The sequence below is a fragment of the Mastigoproctus giganteus genome, chromosome 11 (assembly GCF_048544385.1).
Source record: "Mastigoproctus giganteus isolate SK-2022 chromosome 11, ASM4854438v1, whole genome shotgun sequence".
In the NCBI taxonomy this organism is placed as follows: Eukaryota; Metazoa; Arthropoda; class Arachnida; order Uropygi; family Thelyphonidae; genus Mastigoproctus; species Mastigoproctus giganteus.
In genome coordinates, this window is record NC_143585.1 from 106,320,854 (window position 1) to 106,343,166 (window position 22,313).

The window sequence follows — 22,313 nt, forward strand, 5'->3', positions numbered from 1 at the left end:
AATATATGGCGCCTCTGTAGCCAGGTGGGCAGGAGGCGCCATGCATTGGGCAGTGCGTAGCACACGCTTCTTGATTAGACCGAGGTTCGAGCCCGTCACCACCAAATACGGAGGATGTGGAAAGGTCAGGGAATGACCACCGCATATCCCCGGAGCAATATGGCCTTAGTTGCTAATGCTCATAAAAACCAAATAGCATAACAATCTCAACGTATGGAAAATTTATGGGATATGCTGGAGAGAGAGCTATTCGGTAAAGAAGTCCTCCTCTTCATTCTGTTACACCAAAACGCACTAAAACACCTTATAGAATCCAAGACGCGCCGCACACTTGCAGTTTTAAGAAAAAAAGCGGCCCGATTTGATAATGAATAAAGATTCGTAATTTTTTTTTTGGTCAGTTCTCAAACAGATATTTTGTTTTATTTAAAACCAAATTATAAAGAAAAACTGATCATTGGAAGAGTAGAGAATTAAGTTTCAAAGTTGACGTGCAAAATACCTGATAGCCCAATATGTACAAATTTGTTTCATTTCAAAGAAACATACCTTAAAACAGCGTTATACTCCTGGCAGACATTTGGAAATATAGAATTTACAGAAAAGACGAGGAAAGCTTGAAGCAGCAGAAGCTCATGGAGGCGAACGAAAACAAAAATAATATCAAATTCAACATATACCTCCAGACAGGCCCACGCCATCCCACCAAAGGTGACTGATTTCGAATAGTAGTAGATTTTCAGGTAATTATTTGCTCAAAAATACTATTTTCAGGCATTCATACAGCGAACTTGGCTAACTAGATATTTAACTGAACTCTCTCTTGTCCTTTTGTACAAGGGAGAACTCCAATGGGTATGTTCCCTGTGGTATAAGTGTCAAAGTCAACAGGCGTAGACATGTCCATAGAACGAAACAAATCACCACAACGATGGCACACACATTCGCATGCATAACCTCAGCAATAGATCTTACAATATGTACTCCTACCAGTACTAAACTTAAAGGTACTCGAAAACCCACTCTAATTATTACTCCCCTCAATGTAAGTGTCCCTGTTAGTAGGAGTTTTGTCATTAAAAGTCTGTCCTGGGCAACAGTTTGCATTGAATTCAGATTTTATTAATTGCTGAACTCCGGATGCAACACTTTTGCTGACCAATTTCTGAAAATATTATTTTAAGGCGTATTGTTACACAAATAAATATTTCTCTTAAACAAAAGTAGACGTACTTACCTTCACATTACCAATTATTTCGTGTGAAAGTTTGCGGACTTCTTCCAATTCAAAATTAAATATAAATTCCTGAAACGATGATACAAAATGAATCACGACCAGACAGAAGGAAGACATCTCGGCAGATTTTTTCTATCACAGCAACGAAAGACTACTGACGTCACAGAAAATTCTGAGGATTGTGCCGTGTTTTTGTCTTTTTCCGGTGACGACACTTCCCGATGGTCAGCCGAACAAAAGCCTTTTTGAAATCAACGCTGTTAAAAGCGTAGATGAAAGGGTTGATAGCGGAGTTCACCCAGCCGAGCCACACAAGTGATGATTGTAGAGTGGGGTGAAAGTAACACGAGGAACAAAACGGCCCTATGATGTATGTTATGAAGAAGGGCAACCAGCACACAAAGAAACCCCCTACAACAACCGCAAGAGACTTAGCCACCCTCCGCTCGCGCTGAAAGGCTGCCCTTTCATAGTTTTTCTTCTGCACTTTTCCAACTTGATATTCCATTCTTGTAGTGCTGACAGCGTATCGAACCGAACGAGCTCGACTCCTCGGGGATGATGGTTTCCACGTGTTGTTTTTCCATCCCCCGCGGCTTACTGCTATCCGAGTCGATGACATAGGTTCTGAAGTAGTAATTCGGACAGGCGAACGGGCGCGTGGCTTCGGAGAACACAGCCGCAAGTGGCTATTGTTAGCGATTTCGGTCAAAGTTACAATTTCTTTGTCGCTTTGATCACTGTTGGCACTTTCCATCAGAACTAATCGAGAAGCGTCAGTAGACTCTTTCGATATCACGGACACTTCGGGATTGTGGTTTCTGTCATCGTCTATTAAAACTTCCTGCCGTCTCCTAGCAGCAGCGAAGATCCTCCAATACACATACACGATTATTATGGCGGGGATGTAGAACGAACCCAGAGCGGAATACACCACGTATCCCTGGTTGCTATTGTAGACGCAATCGGTGGAGTTCTGTCTGTTACCTTCGTGCCATCCAAACATCGGGGGACAAGTGATGAGGGCAGACAAAACCCACACCACAGCGATCATGATGACAGCAAGTCGACTGCTGCGTTTGACCGCGTACATCATTGGCGACGTGATGGCGAAGTAGCGGTCGACACTAATACAACAGAGGTTGAGGATTGACGCCGTGCACAGCATCACGTCTAAGGAAATCCACAGTTCACAAACGATCTTTCCCATGAGCCACATTTGGCTGATTTCCCTCACAACTGCAACTGGCATCACTAGGAATCCCACCAGAAGATCGGACACGGCTAAAGAGACCACAAAGAAGTTGGTGATTGTACGAAGACGGCGAGTTGTTGCCACAGCCGCTATCACTAAGGTATTCCCGAAGATTGTCAGCAGTATTATGGTACAGAGAATGGCAGTTAAGACGATATCAGACACTGTCAGATCAATCATTGACGCTTGTGGGGTCCAGGGAATGATTCGAGTCATTGTGACGTCCTGAGTTGAATTCGGGGTGCGCAGAGAATCGAGAATATTGTTTTCCTCGTAGTCGATAATAACAACGCTTTTCTCAATGATTTCGATGGCTTCTTCGGTACTTTCGTTACCGCTGTAATTGCCTACCATAAAATAATGAAACCGGGAAGATCCAGAGAGGGCAATCTCAGGCGCCGAAGAATTATCCATCCAGACGTCAGTGTGGAATGCGCGCCAGAGAATTATCGGAAAAGTTGTTTGAAGTTTTAGGGGGAAATCAGCGGAGATTTGGGGGTGGAACGAAGTAATGCTGTAATAGTTTGCATCACATTTCTCTGAGTTCAAGGAAGACTAGCGGAGTAGCATCCGTTTGGAAGAGGCACCCATTTTCACGTGCACAGCTGATTTCATAGCAGCAAAAGAAGTAGGTGTCTTCTGTAAGGTTCCTGGTAGAGTCATCGACACGGATCACAAGCTTCCCATCTGAAAGAAAATACGACAATAAAACAGTGTTCAGAAATTAATTTGATACTAAAGCTATTGAAATAGGATCTATACCATAACTGAACTACACTTTAATATTAATACGATTCGTTAAAATGGTAGACGAATTCCAGCACATTGAACTTCTAAACCGCATTCCTCCCTTAATCAGCCAACCCAACCTACACGTGCACCCGATTAAATCTCTTGATGTTAGGCGAGTTTAAGTCAATGTGAGAATTATCTCCAAACGTAATATAGTGAAATACAACCTTTTACAATTTCTTCACAGCTCAACGATGAGAATATATAATAATCATCCCTAATAGCAAAATAGTGTTTCATCCATTTCAGTTGATGTCTTCCTACGTAATGGCAGTTTCACTCAAGAATTTACATTTGAATAATATGCAGTTTCCTTTCAAAGTCGCCTGTAACTTACGAAGATTATTTAGTGAAATTAAAGGTAATTGGGTAATGATAAGTGACCAAACATTTGCCTTGATGGAACTGAATTAAGATATCCCTGTGTGTAAATTTTGTTTACAACTAGCAAACTTCTCCCTCTTGCTTTAATCGTCTAGGGCATGGCACATCCGGGATTACTCTCTGAGCGCATTTTGCCTGCAGTTAAATCCGTACAAATTTACCTATTTAATCATTTTGGAAGCCGAAATTAGACGCACACAGTGATAACCTTTTATAAATGGAAAGGGGCTCTATGGTTACTGTAGATCATTAAGAATTTAGATAAATGTTTAACAATTACAAACCTGATTTTTAATAAACTTAGATTTCATTTCTTATTATTCAATTGAAGACTTTGGTTTTAAACAATTTAGGTTTTATATCAGTAATTCATATTTTTCTGTTCTTTCTATTAATTTTGTTTTTGTGTACATTCAGAATAAAGCACAGATGTGTGAAGATAGCGAACTGCTGAGGTAACAGTGTTTATAAAAGATTGGACTGCACAGAGGGTCCTCGAGTTGTAAAACCTATTTGAGTTGTGATGGAGACGAATATTCCGCAAAACATCCATCATTAAAATTAGAAAATAAAAACTGTTACAGGGATATAGTCAGCATGAAACATTTTGAATAATGAAGCTCAAAATAAAAATTAAAATAATGGCACTGGGACAGTATCTTTTGTGTTCATCTGCAAGTATGCTGATGGACAAAAGATATAGATAACAGAGATTCAGCAGTTTGTAAAAGAATTTACAAAACGAAATTTGCAATGGAAGTAGATGACTTCAAAGAAGAACTTCATCTTCAATCGGAAAAGAAATATTGTAAAATGTCTTTAACGATGGTCAGATATCGCCGCCTAAATTTTTTTTTCTATTTCACTTTTTATGTGAGCAAAACTTCATCCTAAGCCACTGAATCGCGCGGGATGTGCACGAGCGAACAACTGGAATGGATCCTCTCGGAGATGAATCGATTCGACTCAAAACTGCGGGGACAAGCCATCTATGCATCCGCGACACTGTAACGGATATGGAGAATCTCGAAACTGAAGCTATTATCAGTTGGAACCACAAATCTTATTGAAAGACGGCTGTGCGGCTAGAAATCAACAGCGCTTTGTGCTGACCTCTGCCGTTAGCATGTATTCGATTTCAGGAAAAGTGGGAGCGTTCTATACCTGCTGCCGAACTGCACCGCGTTCAGTAATGATTTTCTTTTGCAGCATTTTCCTGAATTCGTTTACGTCGAATTCGATCTTCACAGTTTTTGGATCCATCCCAAAGTTAGTGTGCCGCAGTATTTACTGAAACTGCTAAACACTGAAACAGGAATGAAAGAAAAATATCTTGGCAATCTTAAGAAGCGCGTTACTCTGTCTTGTGCGTGCCGAATAAAGAAGTAAAATAACAAATTTAGCATTTAACCTAACGTCGCTCTACCTGCATTTAGATTTCAATTTTTTTCTGCATTTTTTTTTTATCTCGGATAAAGTATTGGAAGTTGTTGGGAAGTTGGTTAGTTGTTGATTGAACATTTTTGTAATTTCAGAGAAAAGGAAAATCCTGACGTCCCCTGTGATATTTAAAATGCACTGATTACCAATTCTAACAGCAAAGTCGGTTGATTTCAACAGGAGGCAAACATAACTACATTTCCATTTTATGAAAAAGAGAAAGAAGCAAAAAATCTAAACGCAAGTATAGGAGACTCGAATTGATAACTCACAAAATAAGATGATTGGTTCGCTATTTTTAAACTTCTGTTGCTTCTAACTTTCAATTTTTATAAATATTTTCAATGTCTATGAAAAAAAAATCAAGATACTGTAATCACACGCATCCCTACCAAATCTATTGGGCATCATCATCCTTGTTGATAAACACGAGTTTTTATTTATCGAAATAATTAATAAGGAACAGTTCCCTGATTGGTTTAAATAACAGCATCGATCCTTTCTGAAACACTACCAGTTTTCTGCACCAGGCATGTTAATTTGTGCCCATTTCTCTTTCAGTGCAGACCAACTGTAGAAGAGGGACATGTTAACTGTTCCCAGTGTTCTATTTCATCCTAAGATATTCCATTGCATTGAGGTCTAGACTGGGTTTATCAGGCTTTGTTTGACTTCATAAAATCTCTTCGACGAAAACAAGAGCTCGGAATGGATGCTGGAATGCCATTCTTGTTCATCACACACATCGCTAATATCACGTACATGTCCTTCTGCAAATATTCTCCAGGAGAGCATTCCCCAGTAAAAGTTTTCATTTCATCCCGATAAAAAACCGTACCGTGCAATTCCTTACGGACTCATGGACACTCCTATCGCCATTTGGAGCTCTAACATAACACTTTCCAAGGACGCCAGTCTGTTCACTTTCTTCAGGGGTCTACGAGTCCTGTTCGTATTTTTTTTTTTTTTACCCCTTGGCAGCTTGTGCACCCGTATATCGCTCTTTTTCCTCCATATTTTCATTGTCCACATACAGTGGCACATTTCTGGTACAGCGTTTGACGATTAATCCTTTCTTTTTGTGTTAAACTTCTTTATCTGTTTTTTTTTTTTGCTATCTTAGCTTTTGCCTATATAATTTTAAACCTCTTCCTGCTTTTCACATATTGCACTGCATTGGGATCGCGGTATTTTTGGCAGGGCAGCGTATATCATTTAATCTCCGCTGAATAACATTAATTACAGCTACATCCACGGTGTAAACTTATTAAAATAATCAATTTTAGAATTTTAACTATATATCTGCATATTTCCCAAAAAATGGCTGACATTTTATGAAGTATATTAACCAGAGTTAGCATTGGCCATATGGTGCAATGAACTGATAGACTTTCTAACAGACTGGACAACTCATGATGAAACACTGAACTAATCACAATCCAGTAGTTGCAAAATTCTAATAAATACTCCACACTATGTATCCATAGTGTATACGAAAACAATTTATAAGATTTCAATCTCCAATTTGAATCCAAGCCAATTCCATGGCAACATCACTTTAAAATTATTATAGGATGCTATTCATGGAGTTGAAATGAATTGTTCAAACTGCTGTGGGTAATTTTATTTTCAATAGATAGCATATCTCATCTTATTAAACTGACATATCGGCTACCCTCTATTCACAGACAGTACTTGACACTGTACAAATATAATTCCCTTATGTTATTTGTACCGTATCATACAGGTGATTGATAATTCTACTGGCTGTAAGTATGTTCCCAACAAATATGTAAAAGCAATGTTTGGCGTTCATTGACATTATGTTGTGCTAGGGAGCGGCAGCTCTACCATAGAAACAGCGACTATTCAACTCCCTTTGGATAGCAGATGCGCTTACAGCCACTCCTGTTGATGCCTGAGACCTTTGATCTCGAGCTTCAGCCGTTTTCAGAAAGGACTGTTGGGTTAACGTAACAATCCACTTTGGCTGATCTATCAAGGTAAGTGTTCTTGGTTTGGCGAATCATTCTCGATTGCTGTGTCACATGAATTCTTCGGTGATTTTTGTTACCTCCACTGAGATTAACTTTGCGTGCAGGTTTGAAAGATTTAATCAGACGTGTAACGACAATTTGTACATCCAAACTTCTTTGAAGTTTGTTAATCTCCGTGCTGCTACTGACAGTTGTAGTGTTCTTCCTTGGTTTCATGACTCCTTTTATTTTGGATATTTCCATATTGTAAAATAAATATTTTACAATCCAGTACTCGTATTAACGATCGTATTTGTCTTATACTTTCAAAAACGAGTGACATTTCTTTCTTTATAAAATTCAAAGAGGACTATATTTTCTTTAAATCTCTCTTTGCAGCGAAAAAGATTTAAACTTTATACATAATGCAATGGTCTTATTCTCGCAGTCGAAAAACTGTCCATTGCAACGAGTTTCTCTGGTATTGCACTATTTTGAAATCTTTTGACCTCCTATTTCAGGACTAACTGTTCTCTCATTTAATAGCAGGTCGTATGTGGTAGTAGAAAACACTCAGGCAAAACAGTCATAAAGAAGCTATTCTATACGAGTCTCCATGCTGTATACGACCCCTCGAAGTGGGCACCTTTACGTGGTGAGGGGACCTCCCAGTGACGCTGCTGGACTTCCAGACTAGCATCACTGGGATCCAACGCCCACAGCCCAGGTTCCAGGCTTACATCAATGGAATCCGGCGTGTTTGCCGTGCGCTGCGACCCGTGGAAATTCGGAAAGGGGAGATCCTGGTGGTTGAGGGGCCCAGCTTCAATACACCACTTTGGCCCCTGCTTCGACAAGACGGGTGGTCCTGGAAGGCCCGGCTATGATCAATCGGCTAGTAGGCTCGCCTGCGAGGGTCAACCGTGTCAATGCCACGCTCCTATCATGGTCCGAGGGACAGGATTCAGGCTGGCGGCGGTTCGGGTATAGTGTCTGGGTAGCCCTGGCGTCCCACTCCCGAGCGCATTTATTGCATGCCGGGTAGTGGGCGTCCCTTTGGGCTCCGTGGTGGGTGGGGAGCCCGGGCACTGAACCATATAAAAAAACTCTATGAATCCTGATAAACTAACTTCTTCAGGGGCCCCAACCCGGTCCCTATCTGAAACAATTAAAAAAGAAGCAGATAGCATTATTGCTAATAAGAGGCAGCGAACCGAACTACCATCAGGGCCAGTCCCAAGGTTCTTAATTATGCACTCCACGAATGAAAAACCGATTGGAAAAATGTCACCCTTTTTTATCCAAAAAGGGTTGGATGGGTTAGCAGGTTCACCCAAGTCAGTTAAGAGGCTCCGTTCTGGGGACCTCTTGATTGAAACAAAAAATGACAGGCAGTCTGAACATCTACTCCGGGTAACATCAATTAGAGGAATCCCTATAACAGTGACACCACACAGAACACTCAATTCATCGAGAGGTGTCATTTCGGAGTGGGACCTTCTCGACGTAACCGAGGAGGAAATCTGCTCCGAATTAAAACCACAGGGAGTTACTGCCGTCAAGAGAATTACTGCGCGAAGGGATGGAAAAATTGTTAAAACCAGGAGCGTTATCCTGACTTTTAACTCTCCTAAACCTCCTGACGAGATTAAAGCTGGATACATCAACTGTTCAGTGCGTCCATACGTTCCGAACCCTTTACGGTGTTTTAAATGCCAGAAGTATGGACATTCTCAAATGGCCTGCCGTGGAGTCCTTGCATGCGCTCGATGCGGTGCAAAGGACCACGAAACAACAGCATGTTCAGCCGCAAAACCCACCTGTATTAACTGTGAAGGCGAACACCCGGCCTACTCACGAGCATGCCAGAGGTGGAAAGAAGAAAAAGAAATTCAACGGCTGAAGGCAGAGCTACATATATCATATCAGGAGGCAAGGAAATCGGTCAAAGCCCTGAATATCAACAAACCTACCTACGCCCAGACGGTAGCAGGGAGATGTTCCGTCGGAACTCAGACGGACATGACCATTCCTCCAAAGGAGTCTTTCACTCCCATCCCGCGGTATCTCTTAAGTTCTCAAAAACCTGCACAAAAGGACCTATCAGCTGCCACTGCTATATCGGTACCTCCTAATGCTCCTTTGTTACTTGTGGAGCATTAGGAGGTACCGATATAGCAGTGGTACCGATATAGCAGTCCCCCCTAGTACCCAAGAAAAGATGGATGTCGAGCAGAAGGAGGTACCAGAAGATTCAGTCTTGGAACTCTTTGCGGAGGAGGAAATGGATACGGGACAGCGTCCATTCTTCCCCAAAAACTCATCGCCTACGCGTGTCAATCTTATCTGTTGCAATCTTTAAGAAATATTGCCATATATTTACGTTATTCAAAAAAGATAAATCCAAGACTAATAAAAGTAAGCCCTCAGCACCTCGGAAGCCGCCTGATGGACCCACCAAGCCAAAATAATGGCTAAATTCCTACAATGGAATTGTCAAGGATTCCGGCGAAATATTGATGACATCAAGGCCCTCCTGCAAAAGCACGAGCCAGTTTGCTTTTGCTTGCAGGAGACATATCTAAAGGCAAATGATGATCCCACCATGCACAATATCACATTTTTTCGAAAGGATAGAATTGCGGATGGCTCTGTACATGGGTGAGTGGCTATCCTTGTGGGTAACCAGACCCCAGTTCAGCCTTTGCTAGTTACAACCAGCATAGAGGCTGTTGCAATTCGCCTTTCAGTGGGATTTCTATTAACTGTGTGCTCCATTTATTTGCCACCTGGGACTGACATCTCCCAGGCAGACCTTGATGATCTTCTAACGCAGCTGCCCCCCCTTTCTTACTTCTTGGGGATTTTAACGGACATAACACCCTGTGGGGTAGTGCTAACATCAACGGAAGGGGACGAGTCATAGAGCGTATGCTCAATGACAATGACCTTTCCCTTCTAAATACTGGAACAAACACCTTCTTCCACATGCCTACCCGTACTTTTTCTGCCATTGATATCTCTATCTGCTTCCCTTCTCTACTCCCTTCACTCACTTGGGAAGTGGAGGAGAATCCATACGGAAGTGATCACTTCCCTATGATAACCTCGTTACACAGTGGGAGACCATGTCCTCCCTTTAGGTTACCACGGTGGAAGATTGATCAGGCTGACTGGACTGCCTTCCAACATCAGGCAAATTTTGATCTTAGCTCAGTCAGTCACGAGCCTATCAATGATGCAGTTAAGTACATCACAGAAAATATTGTCCAAGCAGCTGCGAATGCTGTTCCAAAAACATCTGCCCGGTTTCCACCATTTCCCAAACCTTGGTGGAATTCACAATGCACAGCAGCAAAAAAGGCTCAAAACAAAGCGTGGGGGATATTCCGCCGATATCCTACCACTGTTAATCTAATAGCCTTCAAGCGTGCACGAGCCAAAGCACGCTACATTCGCCGTCAGAGTCAAAAGGAATCGTGGATCCGTTTTACATCATCTATTAACCAGTCTACCAACTCTAAGGTAGTCTGGGATAAAATCCGGAAAATGAAGGGAAAATATACATCCCACCCTTCTTCAATCCTAGATTATAATGGATGCGCTATTGCAGATCCAACTGCAATAGCCAATGCTCTTGGGGAAACATTCTCTAACATCCTCGTACTCCCCAGAGTTCCTGGTCCTGAAACATAAACTGGAAAAACAAGCACTTAATTTTAAGTCCAAGGGCCTCTATCCCTACAACGGGGCGTTCACTATAGAGGAACTGAAAAGAGCCCTCGCTTTGGAAAGAGTAAGTGCTGTTGGACCAGATGGCATCCATTATGAAATGATTAACATCTTTCACCAAAATCTATGGATTGTCTGCTCCTTCTGTATAACAGAATCTTTACTGAAGGGCAGTTTCCGGACTCCTGGCGAAAGGCAATCGTTCTTGCCTTTCCTAAGCCAGGAAAGGATCCAAAAGTCACCACCAATTATCGTCCTATTGCTCTGACTAGCTGTCTGTGCAAAATCCTGGAGAGAATGGTCAATTCTCGTTTAATATGGTATTTAGAATCAAATGACCTTCTCTCCAGCATCCAATGCGGCTTCCGAAGGAACCGGCCCACTTTGGACCATCTTATTAGATTGGAAGCATCCATCCGGGATGCTTTCCTAAAACGCGAACACTTGGTGTCGGTGTTCTTTGACATGGAGAAAGCGTATGACACAACTTGGAGAATTGGCATCTTAAAAGATCTGCATAGCCTTGGCCTTAGGGGGCAACTCCCCATTTTTATTAAAAACTTTTTAGCCAATCGATCTTTCCACAATTGATCCTTGTGGTACTCCCTCCTCTTGACTGAAGGACTCTCTCGTTCCTTCAGTCAAGAGGAGGGAGTACCACAAGGATCAATATTAAGTGTCACACTTTTTGCCATCAAAGTAAATTCCATCACAGAACAACTTCCTCCAACTGTAAACAGTGCCCTCTATGTTGATGACTTTAGCATATTTTGTCAGTCATGCAACATGAGGGTTATTGAAAGACAACTGCAGAAAGCTATTGATCGCCTCAACTCCTGGGCTCTTGCTAATGGCTTCAGCTTCTCGCCGGAGAAGACCGTTTGCGTACACTTTTGTCGTAAGCGTAATCTTCATCCTGAACCTGAATTAAAGCTCGGACAAAATGCAATTCCAGTAGCAGCGAACACAAAATTCTTGGGACTCGTATTCGATAAAAAGCTGACCTTCCTGGATCACATCCGTCAACTCCGCACAAAGTGCACAAGAGGGCTGAATATTCTGCGCTCTCTTTCCTCAACATCTTGGGGTGCGGATCGATGCACCCTACTACGCATCTATCGTGCACTTGTACGATCCAGACTAGATTACGGGTCCCTGGTATACAATTCGGCCAGAGACAGTGTACTTCGATGGCTGGATCCTGTCCATCATCAGGCTCTCCGTATCGTTATTGGAGCATTTCGAACATCTCCTGTCCACAGCTTATACGTCGAAGCAAACGAACCACCGTTATCACTTCGACGTAAGCAGTTGTCTCTAAAGTACGCTTTAAAATTGAAATCCCTGCCAGACCATCCTACGTGGCCATTCGTTTTTGAGCCACGATGGGAAAATTTGTACACCACCCGTAAGACTGCCAATCGTCCTTTTGGTATTCGTATCCAAGAGCTACTCAAAGAACTTAATATTAAGGTAGACAAGGTTGCCCAAACACCAAAGCAACCTCTTCCACCCTGGCATGCTCATGTACCGACATGTGACTTGTCCCTTAGAAATTGGGGAAAGTCGGACACTCCATCGTCTGTCTACCTGCAGCTTTATTCAGCACACCGAGCTGAACATTCTGACTTCGTGCCAGTTTACACAGACGGTTCGAAGTCGGAATCATATGTGGGATCTGCTGCTGTCTTTACAGACAGCACTACATCGGAGCAGATTCCCTCTGAATGCAGTATATTTACTGCAGAGCTGCATGCTATAGAGTTAGCCTTGGATCACATTAGTGAATGCCAATACCAACGGTTCATTTTATATTCCGATTCTCTCAGCGTGTTACAGGCTTTAATATCTGTGAGATGTAATCCTCATCCAGTTCTGTCTAGTGTTCAGCAGAAGATTCACTTCCTCCTCGGACGTGAATATGATATCCGCTTCTGCTGGATTCCCAGCCACATTGGGATTAGGGGAAATGATTTGGCTTACGCCGCAGCCAAATCAGCAATTCCCAATAATAACCGCTGCCTGTCAGTCGCCCATACAGACTACAGGCAAATAATACACCAAAAGATATATTCCCAATGGCAGGATTCGTGGAATAGACAGACTGCGAATAAATTATATCGTATAAAGCCTGTTATTGAACCGTGGCAGTCTAGTCTGCGCAGGAATCGTAAGGAGGAAGTTGTTCTTGCCCGGACCCGCATAGGACATAGTCATTTGACACATTCTTTTCTGCTGAGGGCTGATGACCCTCCTATGTGTGAGTCTTGTGGCACAATTTTATCAATTAGACACCTTTTAATCGACTGTCCAGATTTTAGCAATATCCGTTCTAGCGTCTTTAATCATCTGACTGAGCCGTATACACTCAGTCAAATGTTATCCGACAATGACAACGTGTCTGCTGTTTTTAGCTATTTTAAATCAATAAAAGTTTTTACTTGTATTTAATATTTATATGTTACTGTTATTTCCTTATTGATTTATCTTTTCTACATTTTATACCTTTGTTATTTTATATACTGACATGCTGGCCTAAGTAATTAGGTCAGTGAAAATTGAAATTTTTATATATGACCTTAGTTTGGCGCATTATAACCTTAGTAGCTAATGCGCCAATAAAACCAAACAAACAAACAAGCTGTATACGAAATCAGTTTTCAAAGTTGCAATGTCGCTAAAGCTTTCCGTGTAATACCAAGTCAACTCGTTGGAAAGGCAAGTTTGTTTTACTGTGAGAATTAAGATCATTGCATTGTCCATGCAGATCCCTGGGTGTTTGCCGACAAAACAGAAAAAAGGTCATGATATACCTGTTTTCAAATTGGAAAATTTTGAAATCCGGAACTTTTCAATCCCCGAGAGTGCTGAACTTTAATATGTTTACTGTGCTAACTTTTCAAAATATATATATATATATATATATATATATATATATATATATATATATATATATAATCTTACAAATAATTGCAAGTTCAATTCCATTTTTATTATATTAGATCTCGTTTACAAAGAAGAGACTTGATCCCTTCATTACATATAGAGCGTACCAAAAATAAAATTATCTTTCAAGACCAGCAAAAGAAGTCAAGGGATTTTGTTTATCTATAATATTTAAAAAAAAACACGGTTGACTTTAAAAATAAATCAAAAACGCTAAACTTTTATTACAATATGAAAATATCTTTAGAAAACTTCATAATGGAGAGTTAAACAGCGATAAAATTCACTTAACTAATTTTCTAAACAAAACAAAACTGACGGTTTTCACAACCGATTTAATGGGTGTTGCAGAGTTACAACAGTCAGCATAACTTATCTCTATTTTTTTTCAATAATGATCAAACAAAAAACAGTTCCATTCAATGGTGAAAGAAACTGGTATATAATCCAAATATTCTTGCACCACAATTGAAGGAAATTAATCTAGTTTCAACAAGATAGAGCTACTTGTCATATAACAAGAGTCACAATGGCGCGAGGCGTTCTCAAACAGATTAATTTTTCGCGTAATGGAGACAAACTGGCAGCCACAATCTCCAGGCACCGGATTACTTTGTGGGGGTTACTTGAATGAGGGAGGGAGAGAGAGAGAGAGAATACCATTTCAAACTGTGGACACTGGTTTGAAAAATAACAGAAATCAATATCGTAATACTCGAAACTTTGACTTTGGTGACGGAAATGCTACACAAGTCAGAAAGCAATGGTAAATATTTAAAATACGTTATTTTCCACACTTAATGTTATATTGCACGGAATTCGGGGCAAATAGCCTCCGTAAAATTCACAGACATAAATCAGTGCAAATGCATGGTGTATCTACGAAGTAGAATCATCATCCTCCTCCCATGTCGAGTGGAAAAGGCCTGAGTTCGAATCCCATCAAGGATGAGAGAAACTATGGGTTTTTTCACCACTTGGCTGAGTTAGCCGACCTCAGGCGAGGGGTGGATCATTTTTCTCCAGGAAATTGGGGTTTTTCATTCAGCAAACTGACCGAAGAATATATGCAATTACAGACGCCCTTAGCCTTGGTGGCTTTGTCGCTTTACCACACGCATCCAATCAACTTCAAATTCTCCAATCGAAGCGGATTATCCCCCGATTCCTACAATATAATTAGTCCTAAAGTTCGGCGCACTCGTTTGCAACCTCTTTCGGATAAATACCTTCATTGCCTGGAATCTTATTCACTCACAAGCGGAGTCCAAGATTTTGTCGCATCCAATTTATTTTAAACCAATTTATTTTAAATCCAATTTATTTTAAACTTTGTTAAAATAAAATTTTCCTTCAGTTAAGCATAAAGACCAAGAATTTGTATTCCAAAACCTCCTAGAAAATCGAAGGAGGAGGTTGATTTCCTCTTGATCAGTTCTTGAAGTTCTGTTATTATCATAATCAAATTTATAAATGATAGCAAATACACCGGAGTACCAGATTCACTCAGGAGTACCCTTCAAGAGAAAACCGTGTAGGGAAGACGTGAGTGAATCAGTTATCATAATTCTGTAACTATCCCTTCATATGGAATAGTTAAAGGGTTATGTTGTTTTGTTGCTCCTTCAACTCTCTTGTACTTGTAAGTACAAGAGAGTTGACGAAGATACAAGGATAGACAAAAATTTGGGGGAAAATACAGAAAATTAGAAACAAGAAATACATATTTGGTTCGATCCTCAAACCACAGCCTTTGGATTTATGAACAAACCTCACTTTAAGCCACAGACCCTGATACCGAAAGTGAACCACAAGTACTGATAAGGTGTAAATCCAACTTGCTATCTCGATTTTCTCGGGGAGTTCTAAATATGGAGCCATTTAAGGAATACTCTATATCCTCATGAAGTTTAAAATAAATTCAAGATGGCACGATCATGTCACTCCCCTTGTGAGTAGTTTCCCCCCTATTAGACTTTCCTCTCTAGTATCAATATCACTTATCCTGCAGTGCAGGTACACTAGCACACTATCTCCCAGCTAGCAACATTCTACTGTAAAGATCGATACAAAGTATCTGTTCAGTTCGCCAGAGACGTCGCCTTGATTACACCAAATAACAATGAAACTTTTTTTCAATAGAAAGGGTGTGGACTTGCTGAAATTTTTAACGATGATTTCGAATGTGTAGCCTGTTTTTCCTAGTACCCTCATCTCAAGATATTTCATAGTTTAGACTATGAAATATCTTTTTAAATCTTGCAATGTCAGCTTCCAGCAGTTCCTAGACTCTTTTATCTCCATCCCTGTATATCAGACGGACATGTAAAGAAAATCTCTGACAATTCAGTCAACCGGAGTCAACGTTAGATATTAGTAAACTGGCGTTGTTTTTCTAGTTTTAGTGGTGTCAATTGCAGTTGAATCTGTTTTTAATATTTCACATCAGTGTGTTAATTCTCTATATATTTTTTGTTATATGTGTGGCGATTACACAATTATTTACACAATTTTTCTTCATGATTACGATCAATAATGCGACTATTAAACACTTCAACTTTATTTCGACTACAAATTAAGTGAACAGGAAAAGAGGTGGGCTGCTCATGTATGCTGAACTATGGTAGCTGTACTTCGCGTCTCAGTCTTGTTAAAAGATAAACGTAAAGTATCGATGCAATTGGCTCTTGGCATGGTGCGGACGCAGCTGAAATCTGGGCACCCTCCTACGCGCCTTATGCACTTCAATTCGAAACTCTCCCCTCTCTCTCCGAGATGCCCAGGTTTCTAAGTCATATCAGCGACTGCTATTGTTCCTCCAGGAACTTCCTCATTAGAAGAGAAAAACATAGATCACCCAATGGAAACATTCTGTGAGCTCTGATTCAGAAAACGAATATCCTTAAACAAGCTTTACCTTATAACTCAAAGTGATATAAATAACCATGTGCGTGATTTAAATCTATTGCACGAGCAGAGCTTTCGGAATCTAGACTGAATGAATAAAACTGTAAAAAAGATTAAACTTATTTGTATTTCTTAAACAACAAAAAGGGCTTTCCATCTTCATATCTTGCTATAGAAGATTCACTTTACTACTGTAATAATGCTGATGGCTGCTTTATACCCTTGGAATATAAAATAAACTAGAAAATTTCGACTTTTCATCGATTCTTCGAAATTAAGTCTTAAAACACTGCTACTCCACAATGGAAACGTACCTACTTTTAAATATACACCAATTGACTATGTTACCCATGAAAGAATCCTTTAAGAACACGGAACATCTCTTTAGAAAAATAGAGAGCGATAAATACAAGTGGCACACCTTTGGGGATTTCACAATTATCGGGATTGCTTTAGGTTCACAATCCGGCTATACAAATTATTGTTGCTCTTCGTATGGGAGTGTGAGACAGTTGAGCCAAAACCATTATGATACTAAGATTTGGCGCCCTCACGTGAATGGAAACATTCACGTGATAAAAGAAAAATATCATCTATAAGCCACTATTTTTAACCACCGATTCACTTACAAGTTAGAAATGCACCAGTTCTATACAGTAAATCACCGAATTTGGCGAAATGCCATGGGTTTCATTTACACCTCAAATGCGGAATATCTTCACAACGCGTTGCCTGTCATTGTGCTGTTTCGAATAAGTGACGCTTCCCCATTAGAGAAGAATACTATTATTTATTCTCAGTGGACACCACCACCTAGACGGCTGTTTCAGGGCTATTTGGCCCTTCATCGCTGGATGGGTAAGTACCCGGTGGTATAACGATTGTCGATCCTGTTATGGAGTTAACACCACAATATGAGAGACGCCAAACGGAATGCAATAGTTAGACTAAAATAAAACTTAGGGCTGAAGTCTCAAACCATGGAATTTACTAGGCATACAAGTTAGTGCAATGCATTAGTTCAATATGTAGCAAATCATAATTCTGTACGTAATAAATCTTTATTGGATAAATAAGTAGTAAATCCACTGATTCACATAACTTTAGATCTGATAAAGAATTTAGTAAAAGCTATGGACAAGAATAGAAATTCTTTATTTTAATTAACTAAGTTTTTATGCATCAGTATAATCAAAGACTATTCGTCAATGTGCAGAGCTACTGAAATTGTGAACTTGAAAGAGTAGTAACTTCTTTGGAATAAAAAGCTTCGATATTCTCTAAGAAAGTCTATGAACGAATTTTGGGCAACATATCAGAAGATAACTATGAAAGTTTTTGATTGACAATTTAATACCAGCCTTCCAAAATATCTCTAAAAACATTTCCTCCCATTTCCATTTAGACTTTTCCAGATTACGCCGGTCACCTTAGTGACAAACACAGTGAAGATATTGCTACCGTGGTGAAACGTTACCAAAGGAGGTGGAAGCCCAGTGTGCTGGCACACTATTGCTGAATATTGATCATTGCGAAAGTAAAGAAAACAAAAAACCGGCTATTTTTACGCTGTTTATTGTTCATTAAAATTTTCAATAAGTATAACCTACTAACTCTGAGGATGCTAGGCAATAGCCGACTTAAAATTTGGATTGAGCTCATAAAAATCCATTAAATGTACTTAGGAGTTGTAAAAAAAACAAAGCTTAAGTTATTCACCATGGTTAGGTGTATCATTTCTATTGGAAAAAGGTTCTATGTGGGATGTTCTTTTTATTTTATTTTTTAGGTATAAAGAAAGTCCATTCCCCCATGTTTGGCTCTCATAGCTAGCGATTTCTCATCCTCGCACTTTGTCAATTTGCTTCTTTGGTTTTATTACAATTATCACATCTACAGTGTATGAACCAGAATTGTCGCTCTAACTTTTCGATGCTGTATTTTGTTGTACCAAAAAAATAATAAAATAAAATAAAGAATTGGTTTATGATATTGCATAGAGATCTCTAAACTTTCTCCTTAAGCAGATAAACAGAAAGTAGTATTCTGTGATGTCTTTAGTTGCGATTCCATAAGCGAACAGAGTTCTGAAATGCACTGCCATTTGCTTTTATTAAGATTGAACTCTCTTTTTGTTGAGGCAGAAACGGCGTGTATGCTAGAGTCCATAACACGAGGACTTTACTATGGGTTGTTGCAGAAAGGGTTACTCAGCTCATTTTGAAATTCATGACTTTTCATATCGCAAACAGATGAACCAAAATGGATGAAAGGATGCGAGCTTATGCAGGGACAGCCAAAAAAATAAATTGAATTAAATTACTAAATGTCCCGTAGCATTTAGTTTACTCAAACTTTTGTGTCTTAAACACCTCGATATTACTTCGCCCCGCAGATACCCGGTTTCCAAATACTGTAACTTTCAAAGCTCAAATCTCCCTCCCTCGATAAAAATACTCATTTGTGCCATTGATCTTATCTATATGCAATATTCAAGGTGCAAACCAGCTAATCAATGCCTTACACATGGTGTTTCAATTAAAATACAACGGGGTCTATCACTCTTACTTTTAAGTTTCTTCTATTTTGTGATATTGGGCTGAAAAGTTTAAATTTGGTACTCACTTCCAGGCTTTTTGGGTCCCTCCGCCATTGGTTCAGTCTAAAAACATTACCGATGTTTCTACACCGACGAAAACCGATTTTATCTAAAAATAATAATAACAGTTGTAGCTTGAGGCAACGTGGAACATCTGTAACCGTATTGCTAGCACAACTAAACAAGCGTGCTGAAGAACAAACATCCAATACAATCCTTTTTTTTGTTTTATTTTTTTCAAATAAAATTGGCGATTTATATTCCTATCAGAAGTACGCGATGACAGTTTCTAGAATAAACTGATGAAAGTAAACAACTGTCCCACTGAGAAAAAAAAAGCAACTCATTGAGCAACATTTAACTTTAGAAATTATAAAATCTAAACAGTAATAATTAATCCAATTCTGCATCAAATTCAAAAATTTCAGACCAAATATGACAAGCCCAGAGACAAATAGTCTAAACCCTAAAAATAAGCGAGAGAGACTCCGATTTTTATTAATTAAAACACCCTATATAATGGAACAATACCTCGTTATCATTACTGGCAAAGTTCCTATGATAAATTTACAAAATCTCAAGCAGTTACAGACAATATACACAAAACAATATGGCCTTAGTCACAACAAAATCTCTGTCTCCCACCACTTAACCATCCTTTTATCCACAATAGTAAAGGCGCCTCCGTAGCCAGGTGGGAAGGAGCAGCAGTGCGTAGCACACGCTTCTTGATTAGACCGGGGTTCGAGCCCGTCACCACCAAATATGGAGAATGCGGAAAGGTCATGGAATGACCACCGTATATCCCGGAGCAATATGGCCTTAGTTGCTAATGCTCCTCAAAAAAACCAAATAACAAACAAACAAACCACAATAGTAACTTTATTTTAATACTACATTGCTCTCTCCACACTGGGTAGAAAAGACCTGAATTCGAATCTCCTCAATGATGCGAGGAATGTTTATGGGTCTTTTTCACAATGTGGTTCAGTTAGTTGGTCTCAGCGAGGGTAGCATGGTTTTCTCACTGAATCTGGGATTTTCGTCAAACAACCCGAACACAAAGCGCAATATGGCCTAAATTGCTAAAACCCTGCAACAACCAACTGTATTGCTCAATTTCATACAACAACCGTTTATGCGGGAGTGCACAAAAAGCTTTACTGAAATCAAAGGTATTCCTTTATTCAGTGCTTCACTTACATTATAATAGCTAATCAGATTAGTCAGACATGGTCCTCCCTTAATCAAACCATGCTGTGATTCCCTTATAAATCCATGCCTGTTTAGATGACCATGTATTGCATCCTTATCTAGAAACTCCATAATATTCCCTGGCAGAAATCGAATTAACAGATTTGTATTTGTTCATTTTCCCCCTTTGAGCCATCTTTGTTAACAGGAGATATGTTTGTTCTGTAATCTACAGAGAAACTGCCTGAATCCAAAGACACTCTCATATAACAGCAATAAATCGCATGTCGACTCAGTCTGCATACACCAACTGATAGATTGGTCTACAACATAGCGAGGCTGCCTGGCAACCCAAAGGTCGCGGGTTCGAATCCGCCTCGGGCTTGGATCAGAGTAAATGCAAAAAAAAAAAAAAACCTTTGGAAGGTGCATTATGGCCACAGAAGCAAAAAGAAAAAAACATAGCGAGGATATCTGATCGTAATCGGCCATTTAATTTGCAATATTCGCCAACTGTTAATAAGGGCTTTTCTCTTGGTGTGCTATTTATTATTATTATTAATATCAATTTATTTCCGAAGAAATGTCCTTTTACAGCTATGCAGCTAGAGGGCATGAGTTATATACAGAGAAAAAAACATAAAATACAGACATATGCATTGCATACAGAGCCAGATACAATATACGGCCTTAAACAGCCACTGGTGAAGATACAAAAACATAAAGTTATAACAAATACAAAAACATAAAGTTACAACAAGTACAAAAACATAAAGTTACAACAAATAAAAGTGCATCCGGATACATCGAAGCGTGGATATTGCGGTATCACAGAGAGTCCACCTAGAGCTTGACTAAGGCATACATGTCTGCAAGAATGGAAGATCTGTAGGTTCTGTCCTTGCAAAGTTTCTCAGCGTCTATGGCTAATCTGTTAAATATTTGGAAGGAGTTGTGTGGAAACATGTTGTCCAAGGAGGACATGCTACGCAGCTTCGATCTGTATGGGGAGGTGTTGGACTGGCATCTTCTCCTGTCGGACGGTCTGGCGATGATATCCCAAATATCGGGTGACCTCAGTTTTCCGGATAGAAGCTGAGAGAGGGTAAGAAGGTTCCTAGAGATGATGTGATACCTCCAAGGAAGCGTATTAAGATTGGTGACCAGAACAGATTTTGAGATTGTTCCTTTTGTAATGTAAACTTCCTTATCCTCTTTTCATTTTCCGAAATGGTGAAATGTTACGCGGAAGTATCGACAAATATCCTGGAAGAACTGAAGATTAAAGCAATGTTTGAATATGGAAAACGTAAAATAATTTGCATAGCTTTCATTAGAATGAAAATTCACTTTGATACTGAAGTGAGGTGCGATCAAGAGGCACTGGTTTACAATACAACTTTAAGTTTTGTACTCGGGGGTATTACATTTCTGTTTGAATAATAAGAGGTTCCATAAGAGTAAGAATTCATCAGCAATCTATTTGCAAATTAAACATTCAATAAAAGAGAACCTCGCTACAAACTGACCATTTTAGTGTTTTTTGCCTGCTGGCAATAAGGATTAATATCATAACAGAGATTTAAACGGCATCATTTATTATTCTTCCAGAATTTAAAATTAGGTTAATAGTAAACAAAAAGATCCGAGACAGTGCTGACTGCCGTTGCCTTTCAAACCTAATTACACTAATGACATATGGCAGCAAAACTGTTAGCGGATCATCACCACCCAAAAGAGTGTAGTAATTCAACACTGGAAGGCCAGCGAAAGGGTGCTTACATGCTAAAGTGTCATTTCCTGTAAGGTGTAGCAAAAGAAAAAGGCTGATTTATCACTTCGTGTCTGGTG

General features: G+C 39.7%; 1 protein-coding gene across 1 annotated transcript; it reads right to left on the minus strand.

Annotated features, from left to right (window-relative positions):
* Nucleotides 1-1,352: 1,352 nt before the first annotated feature.
* Nucleotides 1,353-3,173, minus strand: LOC150078332 (putative G protein-coupled receptor No18). Its single transcript, XM_090384879.1, has one exon. The coding sequence runs from the start codon at nucleotides 2,904-2,906 to the stop codon at nucleotides 1,398-1,400; it is 1,509 nt and encodes a 502-aa protein (XP_090241005.1). The 5' UTR covers nucleotides 2,907-3,173; the 3' UTR covers nucleotides 1,353-1,397.
* Nucleotides 3,174-22,313: the final 19,140 nt, after the last annotated feature.